This window comes from Mobula birostris, chromosome 14 (genome assembly GCF_030028105.1).
Source record: "Mobula birostris isolate sMobBir1 chromosome 14, sMobBir1.hap1, whole genome shotgun sequence".
NCBI classification, from domain to species: Eukaryota; Metazoa; Chordata; class Chondrichthyes; order Myliobatiformes; family Myliobatidae; genus Mobula; species Mobula birostris.
Genome location: NC_092383.1, coordinates 87,899,430 through 87,919,477, shown reverse-complemented (window position 1 = coordinate 87,919,477; position 20,048 = coordinate 87,899,430). Strand labels below are relative to the sequence as shown.

Below are 20,048 nucleotides of genomic sequence, written 5' to 3'. Positions count from 1 at the left end.
ACTTTCTCTGTAGCTGTTACATTTTATTCTGCATTCTGTTGTTGTTTTACCTTGTACTGCCTTAATTCACTGTGTAATGAATTCATTTGTATGAACAGTATGCAAGACAGGCTTTTCACAGAACCTTGTTACATGTGAAATTGCAATGGACTACAGGGACCCCCTATCTCACAAGGAACTTATGTTCCAGGATAAAGGGTATCATGTTGTTTCTGAAAAGTGAAGCCACATCATCTGAACGTACATCAAGATTATCTAATCTAAAAAATGCAGACTTATTTACTTTGTTCACACAAAATTTGTGAAGTGTATTTTATTCTGCATCTGAAAGTTGTCTGTGAATTCTGTAACCTGAATTGTGGTAATACTAGTGCATTCTGTACAAAATACTAAATTAATCTACCACAGTACAATGTTAAATCCATGCCAACCAACTGAGATATCCATCTGAACTAGTCCCATTAGTCTGCATTTGCTCCATATCCCTCTTGGCCATTCCTATTTATGTGCCTGTCCAAATGTCTTTTAAATGTAAGTGTATCTACCTCTGCAGCTTCCCTGGCAGCTCTTTCCATATGTCTACCACCCTCTGTGTGGAAAAAAATTGTCTCTCAGGTTCCTTTTTAAGTTTTCCCTCCTCTCACATTAAATCCATTCTTTTAACTTCTCCTACTTCAGGCAGATGGGGCTTATCAGCTGTGGTTGGCAGCTCATCCACGAGAAGGAAAACTCTGATCTCATACTTCCGCTGCTTTCTGGCTATGTCCACTCATGGGGAAGGCTTTGGGTGTAAACCCCAAGAGAAAAATCCAGATCTGGAGTCCCTAAGGCAGTCATATGTGGAGTTCAGTGCTGACTAGCAATTCTTGCGATGCCGTACATGGCAAACTGTATCGGTCCCTGCCATTCCTTTGGGTTAATCAGATACGTGGAGAGGGGAAGCTTGCTGCCTGGGCAACAGCTTGCTCTCCATATCGTGCTGCCCATGCTTGCATATCAAGACAACTAGGACACAGCATCCATTGCCGACCCTGATGAATGGAGGCCTCAGAACTCGTCCTACCATGGGGAGTAAGTGTAGCTATTCAATTTATCTACATCCCTCATGATTTTATATACAGTGTAAGGTCACCCTTCAAACTCATAGGCTTCAGGAAAAAATGTCCCAACATTACCAGCTTCTCTTTATTACTCAAGCTCTCCAATCTTGGTCATGTTCTCATGAATATTTTCTGCTTATTGACATCCAGCTTATTAACATTCTTCTGATAAATGAATAACTTCTTGACCAGAACAGCTTGACACCAGACTTTACAATTCCGAATAATTTCCACTGAATGGAGTATCAACAGTTCAAAGAAGAACTATTTGTACCTCAAAGTACTTGTTCACATGTCAATAAACTGCACTTGGAGTTACAAAATGAAATAACATTGCGTAAATGTCTGAATCTATTGAGAAACAGGATGGCTTCTTCTGCTTTTCAACTACTTCACTTAACTCCTGGTTTGACGCTTTCATCACTTTGTTTGTGCGGCTTTCAAAGAAAAATATTCTTGTTCATTCTAGGTATAACCAAAATACTTCCATCATCTTTTAGAGCTTTCAACCGTCCGACACAGGTATCGTTTTTGTAGAGACATGCAGCATGAAACAGGTTATTGGAATTTCAATGCTGTGTCGACATTTTAACCTACTTCCAAGACCATTCCAAGAGCTACCTGCCAGCCTAGTCGTCATATGGGAGCCCAAACACGGGAGGATGAACCCTGGGCGTCCTCCCAAGACCATGGTCAACACGCCCCTAGAAGACAGCAGCGCGGCTAATGTAGATGAACCGAACACACTGATGAGGGAGAGGGGGAAGTGGAGAGTCCTTCATCGTGCCTGACGCCGGCCCCCTAGGCCTGAGTCGACGTAGTAGTAGTAGCAGTAGCAAGACCATTCTAACCCTTCTCTTTTCCCCTTGCCCATAGTCCTCCACTTTTCTTTCATCCACGTGTCTATCTAAGAGTTTCTTAAATGGCCCAAGTGTATTTGTCTCTACCACCGTTGCCGGGAGTGCATTCCACTCTGTATATTAAATAACACTTCGGATATGCCCCGCCCATACTTTCCTCCAATCACCTTAAATGTATGCCTTCTCATATTAGTCATTGTCATCCTGGGTAATAGGCTCTGGATGTCCACTCTAGCAATGCCTCATCATCTTGTACACCTCTATCAAGGTGTTGTCTAACCAGTGCTTTGCAGATGTATAAACTGGTTGCTTTTGTAGACTAGGTGAATGGTCTGAATTTGTGAAAGGCACATCAGAGAGGAGAGCAATTTTTAAACCATCATTTGACATCATCTTGATACTTAACTAAACTTACCAGTCTTTATCTTCTGCCTGAGCTTTGCACAAATAATCATGGCAGTAATGAGCAGCAGGAAAAGAACTGACAAGGCAATTGCAAGTATAATATGCCATTGGGATATAAGTGTCATCCTGCAAAATTCAACGAAGACATTAACAGACCTAGACTAATGGGCACACTGAAAATTTCTGGTTCTCCAGTATTACGCTATGTTTTTGATCTGGTAAATACCAATATGATATACATTTGAACACAGTTAAATTCCAGAATTTTACTAATTATCCTAAACACGTGAGCCTCTCACTCAATGTCAGCATGACCAGGGAGATGATTATTGACTTCAGTAGAATGAAGCTAGTGGCCCGTGAGACATCCTTCATCGGGGTGGAGAGGGTCAGTAACTTTAAATTTCTTGGTTACAATTTCAGAGAATCTGTCCTGGAGCCAGCACATAAGTGCCATTATAAAGAAAGCATGGCAGCGCCTCTGTTTTCTTAGACGATTGTGAAGAATCGACATGCCATCTAAAACTTTGACCAACTTCTATGGATGTGTGGTAGAGAGTATACTGATTGGCTACATCACAGACTGGTATGGGAAGACCAATGCCCTTGAATAGAAAAGCCTATAAAAAGTAGTGGATACGGCTCAATCCATTTCGGGTAAAGCCCGCCCCACCATTGAGCACATCTACATGGATCACGGGTACAGGAAAACAGCATCTATCATCAAGGGCCCCCACTATTCAGGCCATGCTCTCTTCTCACTGCTGCCATCAAGAAGAAGGTAGAGGAGTCTCAAGACCCACGACACAAGGTTCAGGAACAGTTATTACCCCTCAACCATCAGGTTCTCGAACCAGAGGGGATAACTTCACTCGCCCCATCACTGGACAGTTTCCACACCTATGGACTCACTTCCTTCATCTCATGATCTCAATATTTATTGTTTGTTTACTTATGATAATTATTATTATTTTTCTTTTTGTATATGTACAGTTTTTTGTCCTTTACACATTGGTTGCTTTTCCATCCTGTTGGGTATGGTCTTTCAACAATTCTATTGTGCTTCTGGTACATACTGTGATTGCCCATAAGAAGATTAAACTCAGGGTTGTAGTCGGTGAACTTGTGAACTTTGAGATTCTGGAGATCCAAAGCAACACACACAAACTGCTGGAGGAGCTCAGTGGATCAATCAGCAACCATGGAGAGGAATAGACTGTTGTTGTTTCGTTAGGAGTGGAAAGGAAGGGGGAAGAAGCCAGAATAAGAAGGTGGGGGGGAGGGAGGTGAAGGAGAACAAGTACAGCAGGTGACAAGTGAGAGCAAGAGATGGGGTAGGTTGGTCACCTTTTACCTCTTCCACCTGTTGCCTCCTGACTTTTTACTTCATCGCCCTCTCCCTACCCACATCTGATCTTGTATATCACATTTTCTCCTTCCCCTTCCTCCCACCTTCTTATTCTGGCTTCTTTCCCCTTCCTTTCCAATCCTCACGATGGTTCTTGGTCCATAAAGGCAACTGTATATCCCCCATCCCCCATAGATTCTGCCTGGCCTACTGAGTTCCTTCAGCATTTTGTATATGTTGCAAATAATCCTGTTTGTACTTGAGGAAACACTAAGGAATATACATTTCAACTCCAAATTTGTTCCTGTTGTAATCCTTTGTCAACTATGTAAGTCTATTAATGGAAAACGATTGCTTCTGTTAAGAATTAATTATAAATAGAGTCAAGTAATCCTGGATTCACACAATTAGACCTCAGAAAATGCTCATCACTGATCAATAGTTCATCACTAACTAGCAACGAAATCCACTGTATTACTAAGTCTAGGAACCCTCCAACCTGATGGCATGAACATCGATTTCTCCAACTTCATGTTGGAGACTTACATGACATGAAATTTGTTGTTTTGTGGCAGCAGTGCAGTGAAAAGACATTAAATTACAAAAATTAATGAATAGCAAAATAAAAAGGAATAACGTGACAGCAGCGAACCTAAATTCTGGTAATTTTTGCCCTCCCCCTCACTTCTTCTTCATTTCCCCAATCAAGCTTCCTACTTCTTCTCCTCATCTGCCTATCACCTCACACTGGGTGCCTTTCTCCTTCCCTTTCTCCCATGATTCATTCTCCTCTCTTGTAAAATTCCTTCTTCTCCAGCTGTTTGTTTTTTCTACATATCACCTCCTAGCTTCTTACTTCACCCCCACCTTCCTCCCACTCATCCGGCTTTACCTATCATGTTCCAGCTTGTCCTCCTTCCTCTCCCCCCACCTTCTTATTCTGGCATCTTCCCCCTTCTTTTCCACTCCTGATGAAGAATCTTGGCCCCAAATATCTACTAGAAATATAGAAAACCTGCAGCACAATACAGGCCTTTCAGCCGTCAATGTTGTGCCGAACATGTACTTACTATAGAAATTACTAGGGTTACCCATAGCCCTCTATTTTACTAAGCTCCATGTGCCTATCCAGGAGTCTCTTAAAAGACCCTATCGTATCCGACTCCACCACCATTGCTGGCAGCCCATTCCATGCACTCACCACTCTCTGCGTAAAAAACTTACCCCTGACATCCCCTCTGTACCTACCTCCAAGCACCTTAAAACTGTGCCCTCTCATGATTGCCATTTCTGCCCTGGGAAAGAGCCTCTGATGATCCACTCAATCAATGCCTCTCATCATCTTATACACCTCTATCAGATCACCTCTCATCCTCCGCCGCTCCAAGGAGAAAAGGCCGAGTTCACTCAACCTATTCTCATAAGTCATGCGCCCTAACCCAGGCAACATCTTTGTAAATCTCCTCTGCACCCTTTCTATAGTTTCCACATCCTTTCTGTAGTGAGGTGACCAGATCTGAGCACAGTGCCCCAAGTGGGGTCTGACCAGGGTCCTATATAGCTGTAACATTACCTCTCGGCTCTTGAATTGAATTCCGTGGTTGATAAAGGTCAATGCACCGTATGCCTTCTTAACCACAGAGTCAACCTGCGCAGCAGCTTTGAGTGTCCTATGGACTCGAATCCCAAGAACCCTCTGATCCTCCACACAGCTAAGTGTCTTTCCATTAATACTATATTCTGCCATCATATTTGACCTACCAAAATGAACCACCTCACGCTTATCTGGGTTGAACTCCATCTGCCACTTCTCAGCCCAATTTTGCATCCTATTAATGTCCTGTTGTAACCTCTGGCAGCCCTCCACACTATCCACAACACCCCCAACCTTTGTGTTATCAGAAAATTTACTAACCCATCCCTCCACCTCTTCACCCAGGTCATTTATAAAAATCATGAAGAGAAGGGGTCCCAGAACAGATCCCTGAGGTACACTACTGGTCACTGACCTCCATGTAGATATGACCCATTTACAACCATTCTTTGCCGTCTATGAGCAAGCCAATTCTGGATCCACAAAGCAAGGTCTCCTTGGATCCCATGTTTCCTTACTTTCTCAATAAGTCTTACATGTGGTACCTTATCAAATGCCTTGCTGAAATCGATATACACTACATCTACTGCTCTACCTTCATCAATGTGCTTAGTCACATTCTCAAGAAATTCAATCAGGCTCGTTAGGCACAACCTGCCTTTGACAAAGCCATGCTGGCTATTCCTAATCATATTATGCCTCTCCAAATGTTCATAAATTTTGCCTCTCAAGTCTTTTCCATCAGTTTACCAACCACTGAAATAAGACTCACTGGTCTATAATTTCTTGGGCTATCTCTACTCCCTTTCTAGAATATCTGCAACCCTCCAATCCTCCGGAACCTCTCCCATCCCCATTGATGATGCAAAGATCATTGCCAGAGGCTCAGCAATCTCCTCCCCCACCTCCCACAGTAGCCTGGGATACATTTCATCTGGTCCCGAAGACTTATCCAACTTGATGCTTTCCAAAAGCTCCAGCACGTCCTCTTTCTTAATGTCTACCTGCTCAAGCTTTTCAATCTGCTGTAAATCATCCTATAATCAACAAGATCCTGAAGCAAAGTATTCATTAAGTACCTCTGCTACCCCCTCAGGTTCCACACACATTTCCACTGTCACACTTGATTGGTCCTATTCTCTCATGTCTTATCCTCTTGTTCTTCACATACTTGTAGAATGCCTTGGGGTTTTCCTTAATCCTGCTCACCAAGGCCTTCTCATGGCTCCGTTTGGCTCTCCTAATTTCATTCTTAAGCTCCTTCTTGCTTGCCTTGCAATCTTCTAGATCTCTAACATTACCTAGTTTTTTGAACCTTTCATATGCTTTTCTTTTTCTCTTGACTAGATTTTCAACAGCCTTTGTTCCTGTACCGACCATCCTTTCCCTGTCTCATTGGAATGTACCTATGCAGAACGTCATGCAAATATCCCCTGAACATTTGCCACATTTCTGCTGTCCATTTCCCTGAGAACATCTGTTCCCAATTTTTGCTTCCAAGTTCCTGCCTGATAACTTCGTATCTCCCCTTACTCCAATTAAATGCTTTCCTAACTTGTCTGTTCCTATCTTCCCCCAGTGCTATGGTAAAGGAGATAGAATTGTGATCACTATCTCCAAAATGCTTTCCCACAGAGAGATCTGACACCTGACCAGGTCCATTTCCCAATACCCGATCAAGTACAGCCTCACCTCTTGTAGGCTTATCTACATATTGTGTCAAGAAACCTTTCTGAACACACCTAACAAACTCCACCCCAACTAAACCCCCTCTAGGGAGATGCCAATCAACATTTGGGAAATTAAAATCTCTCACTATGACAACCCTGTTATTATTAAACCTTTCCAGAATCTGCCTCCCTATCTGCTCCTTGATGTCCCTGTTGTTCTTGGGTGGTCTATAAAAAACACCCAGCAGTGTTATTGACCTCTTCCGGTTTCCAACTTCCACCCACAGAGACTCAGTAGACAATACCTCCATGAATTCCAACTTTTCTGCAGCCATGACACTATCTCTGATCAGCAGTGCCACGTCCCCACCTCTTTTGCCTCCTTCCCTGTCGTTTCTGAGATATCAGAAGTAAGTTTTTTATGCAGAGAGAGGTGAGTGCGTGGAATGGGTTGCCAGTGGCGGTGGTGGAGGCGGAAATGATAGGGTCTTTTTAGAGACTCATGGATGGATACATGGAGCTTTGAAAAATAGAGGGCTATGGGTAAGCCTAGGTAGTTCTAAGGTAAGGTCATGTTTGGCACAGCTTTGTGGGCCGAAGGGCCTGTATTGTGCTGTAGGTTTTCTATGTTTCTAACTAAGTCCTGGCACTCTAAGGCACCCTTCCTGCCCCTGAGCCAAGTCTCTGTAATGGCTACAACATAATAGCTCCAAGTATTGATCCATGATCTAAGCTCAACCACTTTGTTCGTGATGCTTCTTGCATTAAAATAGACACATCTCAAACCGTCAGTCTGAGCGCATCCCTTCTCTATCATCTGCCTATCCGCCCTCTCGCACTGTCTCCAAGCTTCCTCTCGCACTCTCTCCAAGCTTCCTCTAACCAACAGCCCCTTCCTCCATCTCTTCAGTTTGGTTCCCACCTCCCAGCAATTCTAGTTTAAACTCTCCCCAATAACCTTAGCAAACCTCCCTGCCAGGATATTTGTTCCCCCTCGGATTCAGGTGCAACCCTTCCTTTTTGTACAGGTCGCGCCCGCCCCAATGATGCAGAAATCTGAATCCCTGCCTCCTGCTCCAGTCTCTCAGCCATGCATTTATCCTCCACGTCACTCTACTCCTATGCTCACTGTCACGTGACACAGGCAGTAAACCCGAGATGACTACCTTTGAGGTCCTGCTTCTCAACTCCTTCCTAACTCCCTGTAGACTGTTTTCAGGACCTCCTCCCTTTTTCTACCTTTGTCGTTGGTGCCAATATGTAACACGACCTCTGGCTGTTCACCTTCCCACTTCAGGATATCGTGGACTCAATCAGAAACATCCCGGACTCTGGCTCTAGAGGAAAACTACCATCCGTGTTTCTTTCCTGCATCCACAGCATTCCCTGTCTGACCATCTAACTATAATCACTTATTACTGCTGCCTTCTTCCTTTCTCTACCCTTCTGAGCCACAGGGCCAGACTGTGTGCCAGATGCACGGCCACTGTTGCTTTCCCCAGGTAGGCTGTCCCCCCAACAGTACTCAAACAGGAATATTTATTGTTAAGGGGGACAGCCATAGGGGTGCTCTCTAGTATCTGACTCTTGCCCTTCCCTCTCCTAACTGTTACCCACTTACCTGTCTATTAAGTCTCTGCAGGTTCTTTATTCATTTCTATAGATTCTTGATGATATCTTCTCCATTCCTTTCCTGTCCTGATGAAAGGTCTTGGCCCAAGATGTTGACTGTTAATTCATTTCCATAGATGCTGCCTGATCTGCTGAGTTCCTCCAGCATTTCGTGTGAGTTTCACTATATTACTGTACTGATAAAGTTGCATTTTCCTCTGATATTTACTGTGAGTTGTTCTCTGAATACTGTAATGCTGAGGTAAAGCCGAATTGTCCTATGAAATGACTAACCTGATCTGATGTGAGGAAACTGAAGACTCAGTGGATTCTGCTTTCCTGGTGGACATCTCATTCTGAGGTGAAGTGGTCCATATGGTTTCAGTGGAAATTTCCAAGGTGGTTGCCTTCTTTTCTGGAGCTAAAGTGGAATAGCCTGGGAATAGAGGTATGTCCATTTAAGAGGAATTTCTTCAGCCAGAGAATAGTGAAACTGTGGAATCCATTGCCACAGACAGCTGTGGAGGCCACATCATGGGGTATATTTAAAGTGAAGGTTTCCAGAGTCTTGATTAGTCTGGATGCCAACGGTTACAGGGAGATGTCAGGAGAATGGGTTTGAGAAAGGTAATAATGGATTGGTGGAGCACAAATTACCTAATTCTGCTCCTATGTCTTATGCTCTTTGGAATAAAATTTACATAAATTCATAAATACCAGCATATATTTACAATGTAAACATCATTATAAAAAGCAACTTACATTGCAATACATTAACTGAGGTAATAAGCAAAAGGAATGAGAATCCTGTTACACACATTATTAAACTTCTTTCACAACTTTCAAAATACTCCAAGTTGTGTTGTCTGTGTGTTGTTAGGGGGAAGTATATTCCTTCTGAGCTGAAGCAGAAGTTGGGGTTGGGGAATGGGGAAGATCCCATGGATAGCATTGGTACTAAGGACATAGGCAGGAATAGGATGGAGTTTCTGATGAAGGATTATGAGAAGCTCGGGGGAAATTGAATGTTTACAGGGTGACCAGGACTGAGTACTCATTCATCCAGATTACGTAATGTTCCAGAACAAATGGACAAACCATAAATGAGGTGGCAGAAGTGTTATTAATCAAGGAAGGTATCAGTGGGTTTTGAGTTGTTAGGGTTCAGTCTGTGGGTAGTAATGTTGAATCAGAATAGGTTAAAATCACTAAGTACAAAGCTAAGATAGGAGTTGTCTACACCCACCCCCACCCCCCAAAATGTGATCCTACATTACTTCGGAGCATAAATGTGGAAATCACTAAGGCATGTTTGAAGGGGACTGCAATTGTCACAGAAAAGTTTAGTGGGAATTGGAATGGTATGATTATTGTCACATGTACTGAGATTCACTGGAAAGCTTTTGTTTGAACTCCCTCCAGACAGATCATTCTCTACATCAGTATGTCAAGGCAGTAAAATGAAAACAAAATGCAGAATGTAATATGCAGTTACAGAGAAATGCAAGGGCCACAATGAAGTAGAATGGAAAATCTAGGGTTCAACTTTGAGTGTATCAAAGGTCTGCTCAGGATCTGTTCACAGTGGTACAGAAGGTAACCTCGAGCCTGGTGGTACATGCTCTCAAGCATTTGTACCTTCTGATAGACAGCAGGAGGGAGAAGAGCAAACTACCGGGGTGAAAGGTGTCCTTAATTTTTGATGGATGCTTTCCTGAGCCATAGACAAGAGACAGAAGTACAGAGAGAGACCAAAGAAGGGAGACTGGTTTAGCTCTTGTGGTCTTTGGCAGAGCAGTTGCTATAAAAATAGTGATTCATCCAAACAGGATGCTTTCTGTGGTGTATCTACAAAAATTGATGAGGGTCATTGGAGGTGCCAAATTCCCTTAAGCTTCTTATGAAGTAGAGGGTCAATGTGCTTTCTTATTGTAGCATCTATATGGAGGGGCCAGGACAAATTCTTAGTGATATCTACAGCTGTGACTGAAGTTCTCACCCATCTCCAACTCTGCATTAATGATACAGATACAATCATGTACTGCATCCTACTTTCTAATATCAATGACCAGCTCCTTCATATTGATTGCAAGCACCAAACTGGCGAGGGTATCAAAGAGAAAAAAATTGTAGAGTACATGAGAAACTAATTTCAGAGCAACATGTTATGGAGCCTACCCAGGAATTTGCTCATGTGAGCAGGTTTTTGCTGGGAAATATACTCAGTGGCCACTTTATTAGATACTCTGCGTGTTATTATGTTAGATAATAAAAAACTTCAGTTTCCAGTGAGCAATGCAAGGAGTTCACACAAGTGTCATATCTGAAGAGGCTGTGATGGCTGACCCAAGAAAGACGTCGGACGCTGAAAACATGGAGAGGCCCATAAACAGAGAGGAGATGAGACATTTCTTGGGGATGGTGATTTATCTGGCTACATTCACCCTTGACTCTCAGATGTGTCAAACCACTTATGTCACTGCTTGAGCATCAAAATTATCTCATAAGCAAGAAGATTGTTTTCAAATGCTGAAAAGAGTCATAACTGAAGAGACAGGCTGAAGTTTTATGATCTGGAAAGGTGAACTAGGACCTCAGCTGATGCGTCCCAAAATGGCTTTGAAACAGTACTACTGCAGCAGCATGATGACATATGTCAACCTGTGACCTGTGCGTCAAGGGTTTCAGCAAGCGTGGAAGACAACTACGTACAAATAGAGAAAACATTTCTCACCAGCAAATATGCATGCAAAAAGTCCCATCAGTACACCTATGGACAAGGTTTTGAAGTGGAGACAGACCATAAACCATTGGTCTCTTTTCTGTCCAAACCACTGAATGACTGTCCCATGAGGATACAGCACATGTTGAGAAGGCTGCAGAAATATGATGTGAAGATGATCTACGCTGTGGGAAAATAAAAGTTTGCTGCTGATGCGTTGTCTTGTGCAATTTATGAGAAAGAACAGATTGATCAAGAAGTTAATTCAGATATACAGGTCTTTGTTGACATGATTATCACCTCCCTTCCAATATCTCCAAGAAGAACAGAGCAGATTAGGAAAGCAACAGGGTCAGATGAAACAATGAAAGAACTCAAAGATACGATATGGAAAGCATTGACAGCAGCGAAGAATGACTGTCCAATGAGTATTCAGGATTCTCAGGCATCCAGAGCTGAACTGTTAGTAGTGAAAGGTGTGGTCTTCAGATGGAGCAGTTTTGTGATTCCAGTGTTGCTATGCAAGGAAATGCTCCAGAGGATGTACAAAGGGCATCTTGGTGAGGAAGATGTAAACGTAGAGCTTGTGAAGTGATATACTGGTCAAGAATAAACTGAGACATCAACCAGACCATCGCTTCATGTGAAATAGGCCTTACCTACAGACAAGAAATTAGCAAGCAGAACTGCTTACACCAACACCTGTACCAGACAGCTGGTACTTCTATATTGGAGTGGGTTTGTTTGATTGTAATGGGAAGAATCACATTGTTGTAACAAACTACTTTTCCAATTACGCAGATAATGCAACACTGCAATCGACATCCAGCAAAGCAGTCATCACCTTCCTGAAAGCTGTGTTCTCACATTTTATTGATTATGAACATACATCAGTAGCCTCTTTATTAGGTAAAGGCAATGCATAATAAAATGGGCACTGAGTGTAATTTCTGGAATCTTTCTAAATAGTGATCTGAAAAAGTTCCTTTTATTTTGGGGAATTTATTTCTGGTGAAAGTCCATGATCAACCTTTTTGCTATCATCAGTTTTGAGGAAAGTAGTGATTTCTGTGGACACTCTCCAGATGAGCTATTGTGTTCCTGGTCAAAGAATGTTCCTGAGAGTGTCCCAGTTCCCTGAAAATCCCCTCAGCAGCTGGGACTGCATCTCCCCCTCCATCCATACTGGGACATCTCCCACACCGAAGCTGGGCTCTTGCTGTTGGTCACAAGCGCAGATCCCACTGGGTCAAAATTTCTGTGCTGAACCAAGGTGACAGAGTGAAAGCAGAAGGTTCCTGATCCCAGTCTGTCCACTGCTGGGACTACAGGGAAAAGGCCTGGCCTCGAACTCCCACTGCTGGGAAACTGGAGCATCTGAGATGGGAGAGTGGGAATAGGGTTTGTGGGGATGGAGAGAGAAGGAAGAACACTGAGGAAGGGGAGAGTGATCAGTGTGGAGAGGGGGAGAAAGGAAGGGTAAAGGTGAAGGGTGGATATAAAATGCTCTGGTAATTTCCCATAGGGATGTGAAAATAATGTTCAAGATTTCATCTCTTTAATAATTGAGACAGAGATAATGTAATCTGTTAACTGTTCAGCAAAGGATTCCCACTTCTTATCATTTGTATTTTGTTCAGATTGTCAGAAATCCGAAGCATTCTTTTAGTGCAGTTGTAATGAGCAGTTTGTAGGAAGGATAGGGAGCAGGGCGGAGAGGCTGCAAAGGAGATTCACCGGGATGTTGCCTGATAGGCAACGATTAAATTATGTGGAAAGACTAGAGAGACTAGGTTGTATTTTTTGGGGAGGTGAAGACTGAAGGGGGACTGACTGATATCTGCCAAACTATATGGGGAATAGATGGAATTGTTTGTGGTAAACTTTGGCTCACGGCGTATGTAACCTGGGACTGAAGTTTAAGGTAAGGAATAAAAGATTTAGAGGGCATATAAAGAATATTTTTACTTCATCCAGAGGTGAGGGAGGAAATTCTCAGGCTGGGAGAGTGAAGAAAAATATTAACGTACCTTCAGAAATCTCCAGTGAAATGGTAAACCTTTTGTTCGGTATCAACATTGCCCTTTGTATTATACACTGGTATAGCCCTTCATCAGTCATCTTTAGATTGTCCATGGTTACTGAAAGTATCCCTCGTGTTTTGTAATCAGTCATTGTTATTCGTTCACTTCGTGGCTGGTCAGTCGAAACCACGGCGGAACAACCAATGTTAGAATCACCTCTACACCATTTCTTCACGTAGTCCTTGTATTTCTGATCATACCGACATTCCACAGTGACTGATTCTCCCACTACTCCTCTGACCTTCTTAGGTCCAGTTAATGCAGTTGAGCCTGTGAAGAGATTAATAATGAAAGGTCACTCACATGTCACCAGAACAAAGTGCAGTAAGCAATATAAACTCATCATTTCAGTTGTTCAGAAAATTCCATGATTTTGCAGAGATCATGTTCCATTTTAACAGTTTATCCCTGATGTTAATCCTTATTTCACTGAGATTGTTCTTGAAGTTACAGTGAAAGTGGAATCGCTCAGTTAGGCATTTCCAACTTGTGCATCTGCTGTTTCTTCTGTTGGTCTGTTGGTTCAATCTGTGCAGATTGGAAGTAGCATCTCCAACTTGCTGACAATCAACTCTTCTTGGGGTGCCCCACAAGGCTGTGTACTCAGCCCCCTGCTGTACTCACTGTACACCCATGATTGTGTAGCCAAGCTTCCATCGAACTCAATATATAAGTTTGCTGATGACACCACAATTGTAGGCCGTATCTCGGGTAATGATGAGTTTGAGTACAGAAAGGAAATTAAGAACCTGGTAGCACGGTGTGAAGACAATATCCTATCCCTCAACGTCAGCAAGATGAAGGAATTGGTTGTTGACTTCAGAAGGAATAGCGGACGGCACGACCCCATTTACATCGGTGGTGTGCAAGTGGAACAGGTCAAAAGCTTTAAGTTCCTCGGGGTCAATATCACAAATAAACCTGACTTGGTCCAACCAAGCAGAGTCCACTGCCAAGAAGGCCCACCAGCGCCTTTACTTCCTGAGAAAGCTAAAAAAAATTTGGCCTGTCCCCTAAAACCCTCACTAATTTTTATAGATGCACCGTAGAAAGCATTCTTCTAGGGTGCATCACATCTGGTATGGAAGTTGTCCTCTCCAAGACCGGAAGAAGCTACAGAAGATCGTGAACACAGCCCAGCACATCACACAAACCAATCTTCCGTCCTTAGACTCACTTTACACCGCACGCTGTCGGATCAGTGCTGCCAGGATAATCAAGGACACGACCCACCCAGCCAACACACTTTTCATCCCTCTTCCCTCCAGGAGAAGGCTCAGGAGCATGAAGACTCGTACGGCCAGATTTGGGAACAGCTTCTTTCCAACTGTGATAAGGCTGCTGAACGGATCCTGACCTGGATCTGGGCCGTACCCTCCAAAGATCTGGACCTGTCTCTCGGTTTTTTTGCACTAACTTACTTTCCCTTTTCTATTTTCTATTTATGATTTATAATTAAAATTTTTAATATTTACTATCGATTTGTACTCCAGGGAGCGGGAAGCACAGAATCAAATATCACTGTGATGATTGTACGCTCTAGAATAAGAATCAGAATCAGAATGAGAATCCTTTATTATCGCCATGTATGTGGACACATACAGGGAACTTGATGCTGGTTTCCCTGAGCTCTTGCAGTACAGAATCAAAAAGCAAACAAAACAATAGTGCAAGTGATCGTGAACTATATACAAATGGGGTGTACCTGTGTATGTACAGGTGGACTAAAATTCAAGTGTTCATAAGACAGATGGCATGTGGAAAGAAACTGTTCTTGTGCCTATTTGCCCTGGCATACAGTGATCTAAAGCGCGCTACCAGAAGGAAGGAGTTGGAACAGGTGATGTCCAGGGTGTGATGGGTCTACAATGATGCTGCTTGCTCGCTTCCTGACTCCAGATGCAGATAAGTCCTGGATCGAGGGCAGCTTCACACCAATAATCCTTTCCGCAGCCCTGACGGTTCTTTGGAGTCTATTCTTATCTTGTTTGGTAGCTGATCCGAACCAGACAGTGATGGACGAACAGAGAACAGATTGGATTGTTGCTGAATAGATTTGAATCAGCAGCTCCTGAGGTAGGTTGTACTTCCTGAATTGACGTAGGAAATCAATTGTTTGGTGACAATAAAGTATAAAGCAGGCGGGAGGAGAAGATGGCAGCGCGCTGTGCGTGCGCAGCTCTCCGGTGAAAATGATGTTGTATCTGTTAAATAGGGGCCGTGGACAATTCTGATTTGATGGAGAATGGACGTGAAAGCACAGAGGAACACCTTGAGAAATTTCTGAATCGCCCGTTCGCTGCTGTCGTTACTGTGTGGTCGTGAAACTTTCGGAGGGTTGGCCTCAAAATCCCCGGCCTTGCCTGATTTTGGCGACCGAGAAGGAGGTCGAATCGTTTGGACAGAGATGGCGCTCAGTACTCGGTGTCACAGAGCTGATCAGGGCTCAAAGCTTTCGGATGACTCAGAGTCGGCTTTGGGTCGGCATGGCAAGGAGAGTTTTTCTTCCTTCTACCGTCTGCGTGAGATATGGGATTTTCGAGAAACTTTGAACTTTTTTACTGTGCTCACGGACTTCTTCATCAAGTTATGGTATTGTTACACTGTTTGTAACTATATGTTATAATCATGTGGTTTTGTCAGTTTTTTTCAGTCTTGGTTTGTCCTGTGTTTTGTGACATCACACCGGAGGAAATAATGTATCATCTCTTAATTCATGCATTACTAAATGGCAATAAAAGAGGACTACGTATCTTTATAATCATAAAGTATAAAGTACCCCCGAGACAACCATGATTAGGCACAGCTCAAGTCAAGTCAAGTCAAGTCACTTTTTATTGTCATTTCAACCATAACTGCTGGTACAGAACATAGTAAAAATGAGACAACATTTTCCAGGACCATGGTGCTACATGAAACAACACAAAAACTACACTGAACTACGTAAGAAAAAAAACACAAAAACTACACTAGACTACAGACCTATCCAGGACTGCATAAAGTGCACAAAACATAGCAGGCATTACAATAAATAATAAACAAGACAGTAGGCACAGTAGAGCGTATAGTAGGTTGGTGTCAAGCCAGGCTCTGGGTATTGATGGCTTGGGGGAAGAAACTGTTACGTAGTCTGGTCGTGAGAGCCTGAATGCTTCAGTGCCTTTTGCCAGATGGCAGGAGGGAGAAGAGTTTATATGAGGGGTGTGTGGGGTCCTTCATAATGTTATTTGCTTTGCAGATGCAGCGTGTGTTGTAAATGTCTGTAATGTCTCAAATGTCATCCAGAAATTTGCTGATGGCACAGCCATTGTTGGCAGAATGTCAGATGAGTGGTGTCACAGGAGCAACCTTGCTCTCAGTGCATGCAAGCCCAAAGAGCTTATTATTTAAATTCAAAAAGGTAAGATGAGGGAGCACATGTTAATCCTCAGGGAAGGATCAGAAGCAGAGAGAGTGAGCAATTTCAAGTTCCTGGGTGTTCATATGTATGAGCACCTAACCTGGTTCCGTTATATTGACGCAGCTATGAAAAAGGCTATATTTCATTCGCAGTTTGAGGAGGTTTGGTACGTTACCTACAATCCTCAGACATTTCTATAGATGTACCATGAAAAGCAATCTGACTGGCTGCATCATCATCTAGTATCAGAAACAACTTCTGCCCATCTGCTCTCCAATTTCTGAATGGACATTGAGCTCATGAACACTACATCACGTCTTCTTTTTCTATTTTTGCAGTATTTATGCAATAAAACAATTTTTATCTATTATACATTTTTTCAGCTCTCTGCAGTTTACTTCGATCCTGTGCAGTCTCATATCAAATGGTGATACAAACAACTGTAATTCAGTTTTTTCCTATATTATCATGTATGGCGTCGTGCAGCTAGTGCAAAGTTAACAAATTTCAGAAAATATGTTGGTGATATTAAACCTGATTCTGATTCTGATCCTTGTTGAGAGCAGGTTGTGACTTCTGGGAAAATGATCCCTGCTGTGGTTCAGTGAAAGAGTCATCACATTCTTAGGGGCAACCAGAGGTAGAGAATAAATTCTGGCCTTGTCAATGATGTCCAGATCTCAATGAATTTATTGGGGGATCATCCAGTGTGGCTGTTTGGGTGAAACTCAGAGGAAGAACTGGGTGAATACTTTATTTCGATTACACTGGAGGCCATCTAATAATAAACCTAAATTAGAGGAACAAATTCTTCAAGGTGGTTGCAGAAAGTTGCATGAATATTAGGTTTGTCATAGTAAATGATTTAACTTTCTAAATAAAGAGTGAATCTGCTTCAGTGCTAAGGAAATTGATGGGATTGTATTTATTAATTGTTTTCAGAAATGTTCCCTTAAGCAATATGTAGAAGGTTCTGCTACAGAGAGGGAAAGCCCAGTCTATTCTTGGGAAATGTGCTGGACAAATTGGAGCATTGCAAATTTTGATGATATTAGATAGAAACTTGCTGAAGTTGATTGGAGTAGTTTGTTTGCAGGCAATGGAGGCGACAGACAAGTGGGAATTTTGTAAAAGTGAGGTAATCCATATTCCCATTGGAGTATTGTCATGGCTGGCAGGAATAAAGAATTCTTAATCATGAGAGCCCTGGTCAGGAGGAAAGAAGGATACATGGAACAACTGGGATCTGGCAGTAAAGGAGATGCAGGTGTATGATTAAGAAGGAAATCAAGAGCGCAAGGAGGTGGCATGAGATAGCTTTGGCTCAGACACACTTACTCATACAGCCAGCTGATCTCCATCGGGAGAGCTTCTGAATATACAGAATGGGGGGCTGGTGGACCCTGGTGATTACTGTACATGCACTGAAACTCCTGCCCATATGGCTAATAGCCTAGGGTGCAAGGAGAGAGCGAAAAAAGTTCAAATGCAAAGTAAATTTGTTATCAACGTCCATTCAGTGGGTTTATTCAATAAATCTATAATAGAATAATAACCATAACAGAATCAATGAGAGACCTCTTGGGTGTTCAACCTGTGTGCAAAAGTTAACAAAATGTGCAAATGCAAAAAGAAGGAATACTAAGCTATAATTATTGAAAAGATGCGATGAAGTGTGCTTGGAGGTGAGTCGATAGGTTGTGGGAGCGTTTCAATGATGGGGAAAGTGAAGTTATCCCCCTGGTTCAGGAGCCCGATGGTTGAGGGGTAATAAGTGTCCCTGAACCTGGTGGTGGTATTGGATCCTGTTGCTCCTGTACCTTCTTCCTGATAGCAGCAGTGAGAAGAGAGCATGCCCTGGATGGTAAAGATCCCTGATAACGGATGCTACGTTCCTGTGACAACGTTTCATGTAGATATGCCCAGTCGATCATGGGTAAAGCCCTCACCACCACTGTTCACAATTTGCAATGGTGGGGACTGGCCCATGGACCTCTGGTTTCCTCCTCCTGAAGTCAATGATCAGCTCCTTGAACTTGTGGACATGCTACGAGGTTGTTGTTATGCCACCACTCAGCCAGATATTCAATCTCCCTCTATATGCTGATTCATCACCACCTTTGATTCAGCCAACGACAGGAGTGTCATCAGGAAACTTGAATATGGCATTGGAGCCATGCTTAGGCACACAGGCATAAGTGTAAAGTGAATCGAGCAGTGGACAAAGACCACACCAACTGGGTGTTCAACCAGTGTGCAGAAGGACAACAAACTGTGCAAGTAGAAAGAGAAAGAAATAACAATAATAAATTTAAGTCTCTTTTAAGAGTCTCCTGGATAGGTACATGGAGCTTAGAAAAATAGAGGGCTCTGGGTAACCTTAGGTAATTTGTAAGGTAAGGACATGTTTGGCACAGCTTTGTGGGCCGAAGGGCCTGTATTGTGCTGAGGGTTTTCTATGTTTCTATGTCTATAAATAAATAAGCAATAAGTGTCAAGAACATGAGATGAAGAGTCCTTGACGGTGAGGCCAATGGTTATGGGAACTTGCCATGACAACATTCAGTCATGCCCTCTTTTCACTGCTACTATGAAGAATGATTTTGAAACCTGATATCCCACCCCATCAAGTTCCAGAGCAGCAGCTTTCCTGTGACTACCAGGGTCTTGAACCATCTTGCATGGGCTTATCTCCACCTCAGCAGCAGAACACAGTGGACCATCCATTGCACTACCATGGACTGGACTCTAATTGTGCTTATCTTTGCTCTAATGTCTTGTTTTACACAGTTTCTTTGTTCTGTGTTTGTCTAAATCTATATGGCCGTGTTGCTGTTGCAAACAGATTTTACCCTGTGACTGTACATCACAGTACTTGTGTATGTGACCATGAAGTTGACTTATCACCAAGAACTAGGTAATCTTCCTCATGGCACCAAATCAAAATCTTCCATGGAATTGCATCACCCACTCAAAGACCTTCCACCTTCCAACCAGTTGTATCAGAACTTGTGTCGATTGAGGATTATCTCAGATCATCCGCACCCTAATTCTTCTCCACTGGGGTGAACATCGTAACCTCCTCCTCCTTAGTCATACTAAAGCCCATGCCTGTTTCCCTGGATGCCAGCTTGTCATTCAGTCTGGTTCTGTGCGTTAATCAAAGATCAGCTTTATTCTCCATATCGATTTACATGTATTCGGAATTTGCAGTGGTGTGTTGGTGAGATAGAAAAGAAAACATCGCCATTCAA

At 42.9% G+C, this 20,048-nt stretch overlaps 1 protein-coding gene across 1 annotated transcript in view; it reads right to left on the bottom strand.

The window, feature by feature from the left end:
- Nucleotides 1-6,218: 6,218 nt before the first annotated feature.
- The window catches only part of LOC140209412 (polymeric immunoglobulin receptor-like), a 67,174-nt gene continuing 53,344 nt past the window's right edge, over nt 6,219-20,048 (bottom strand). Inside the window, exons 6-8 of the mRNA XM_072277658.1 lie at nt 13,341-13,664; nt 8,883-9,024; nt 6,219-6,694 (exon numbers count right to left, since the gene is read on the bottom strand). Coding sequence (XP_072133759.1) covers nt 6,400-6,694; nt 8,883-9,024; nt 13,341-13,664 — 761 coding nt within the window. The 3' untranslated portion in view covers nt 6,219-6,399. The remainder of the gene's footprint in view (nt 6,695-8,882; nt 9,025-13,340; nt 13,665-20,048) is intronic.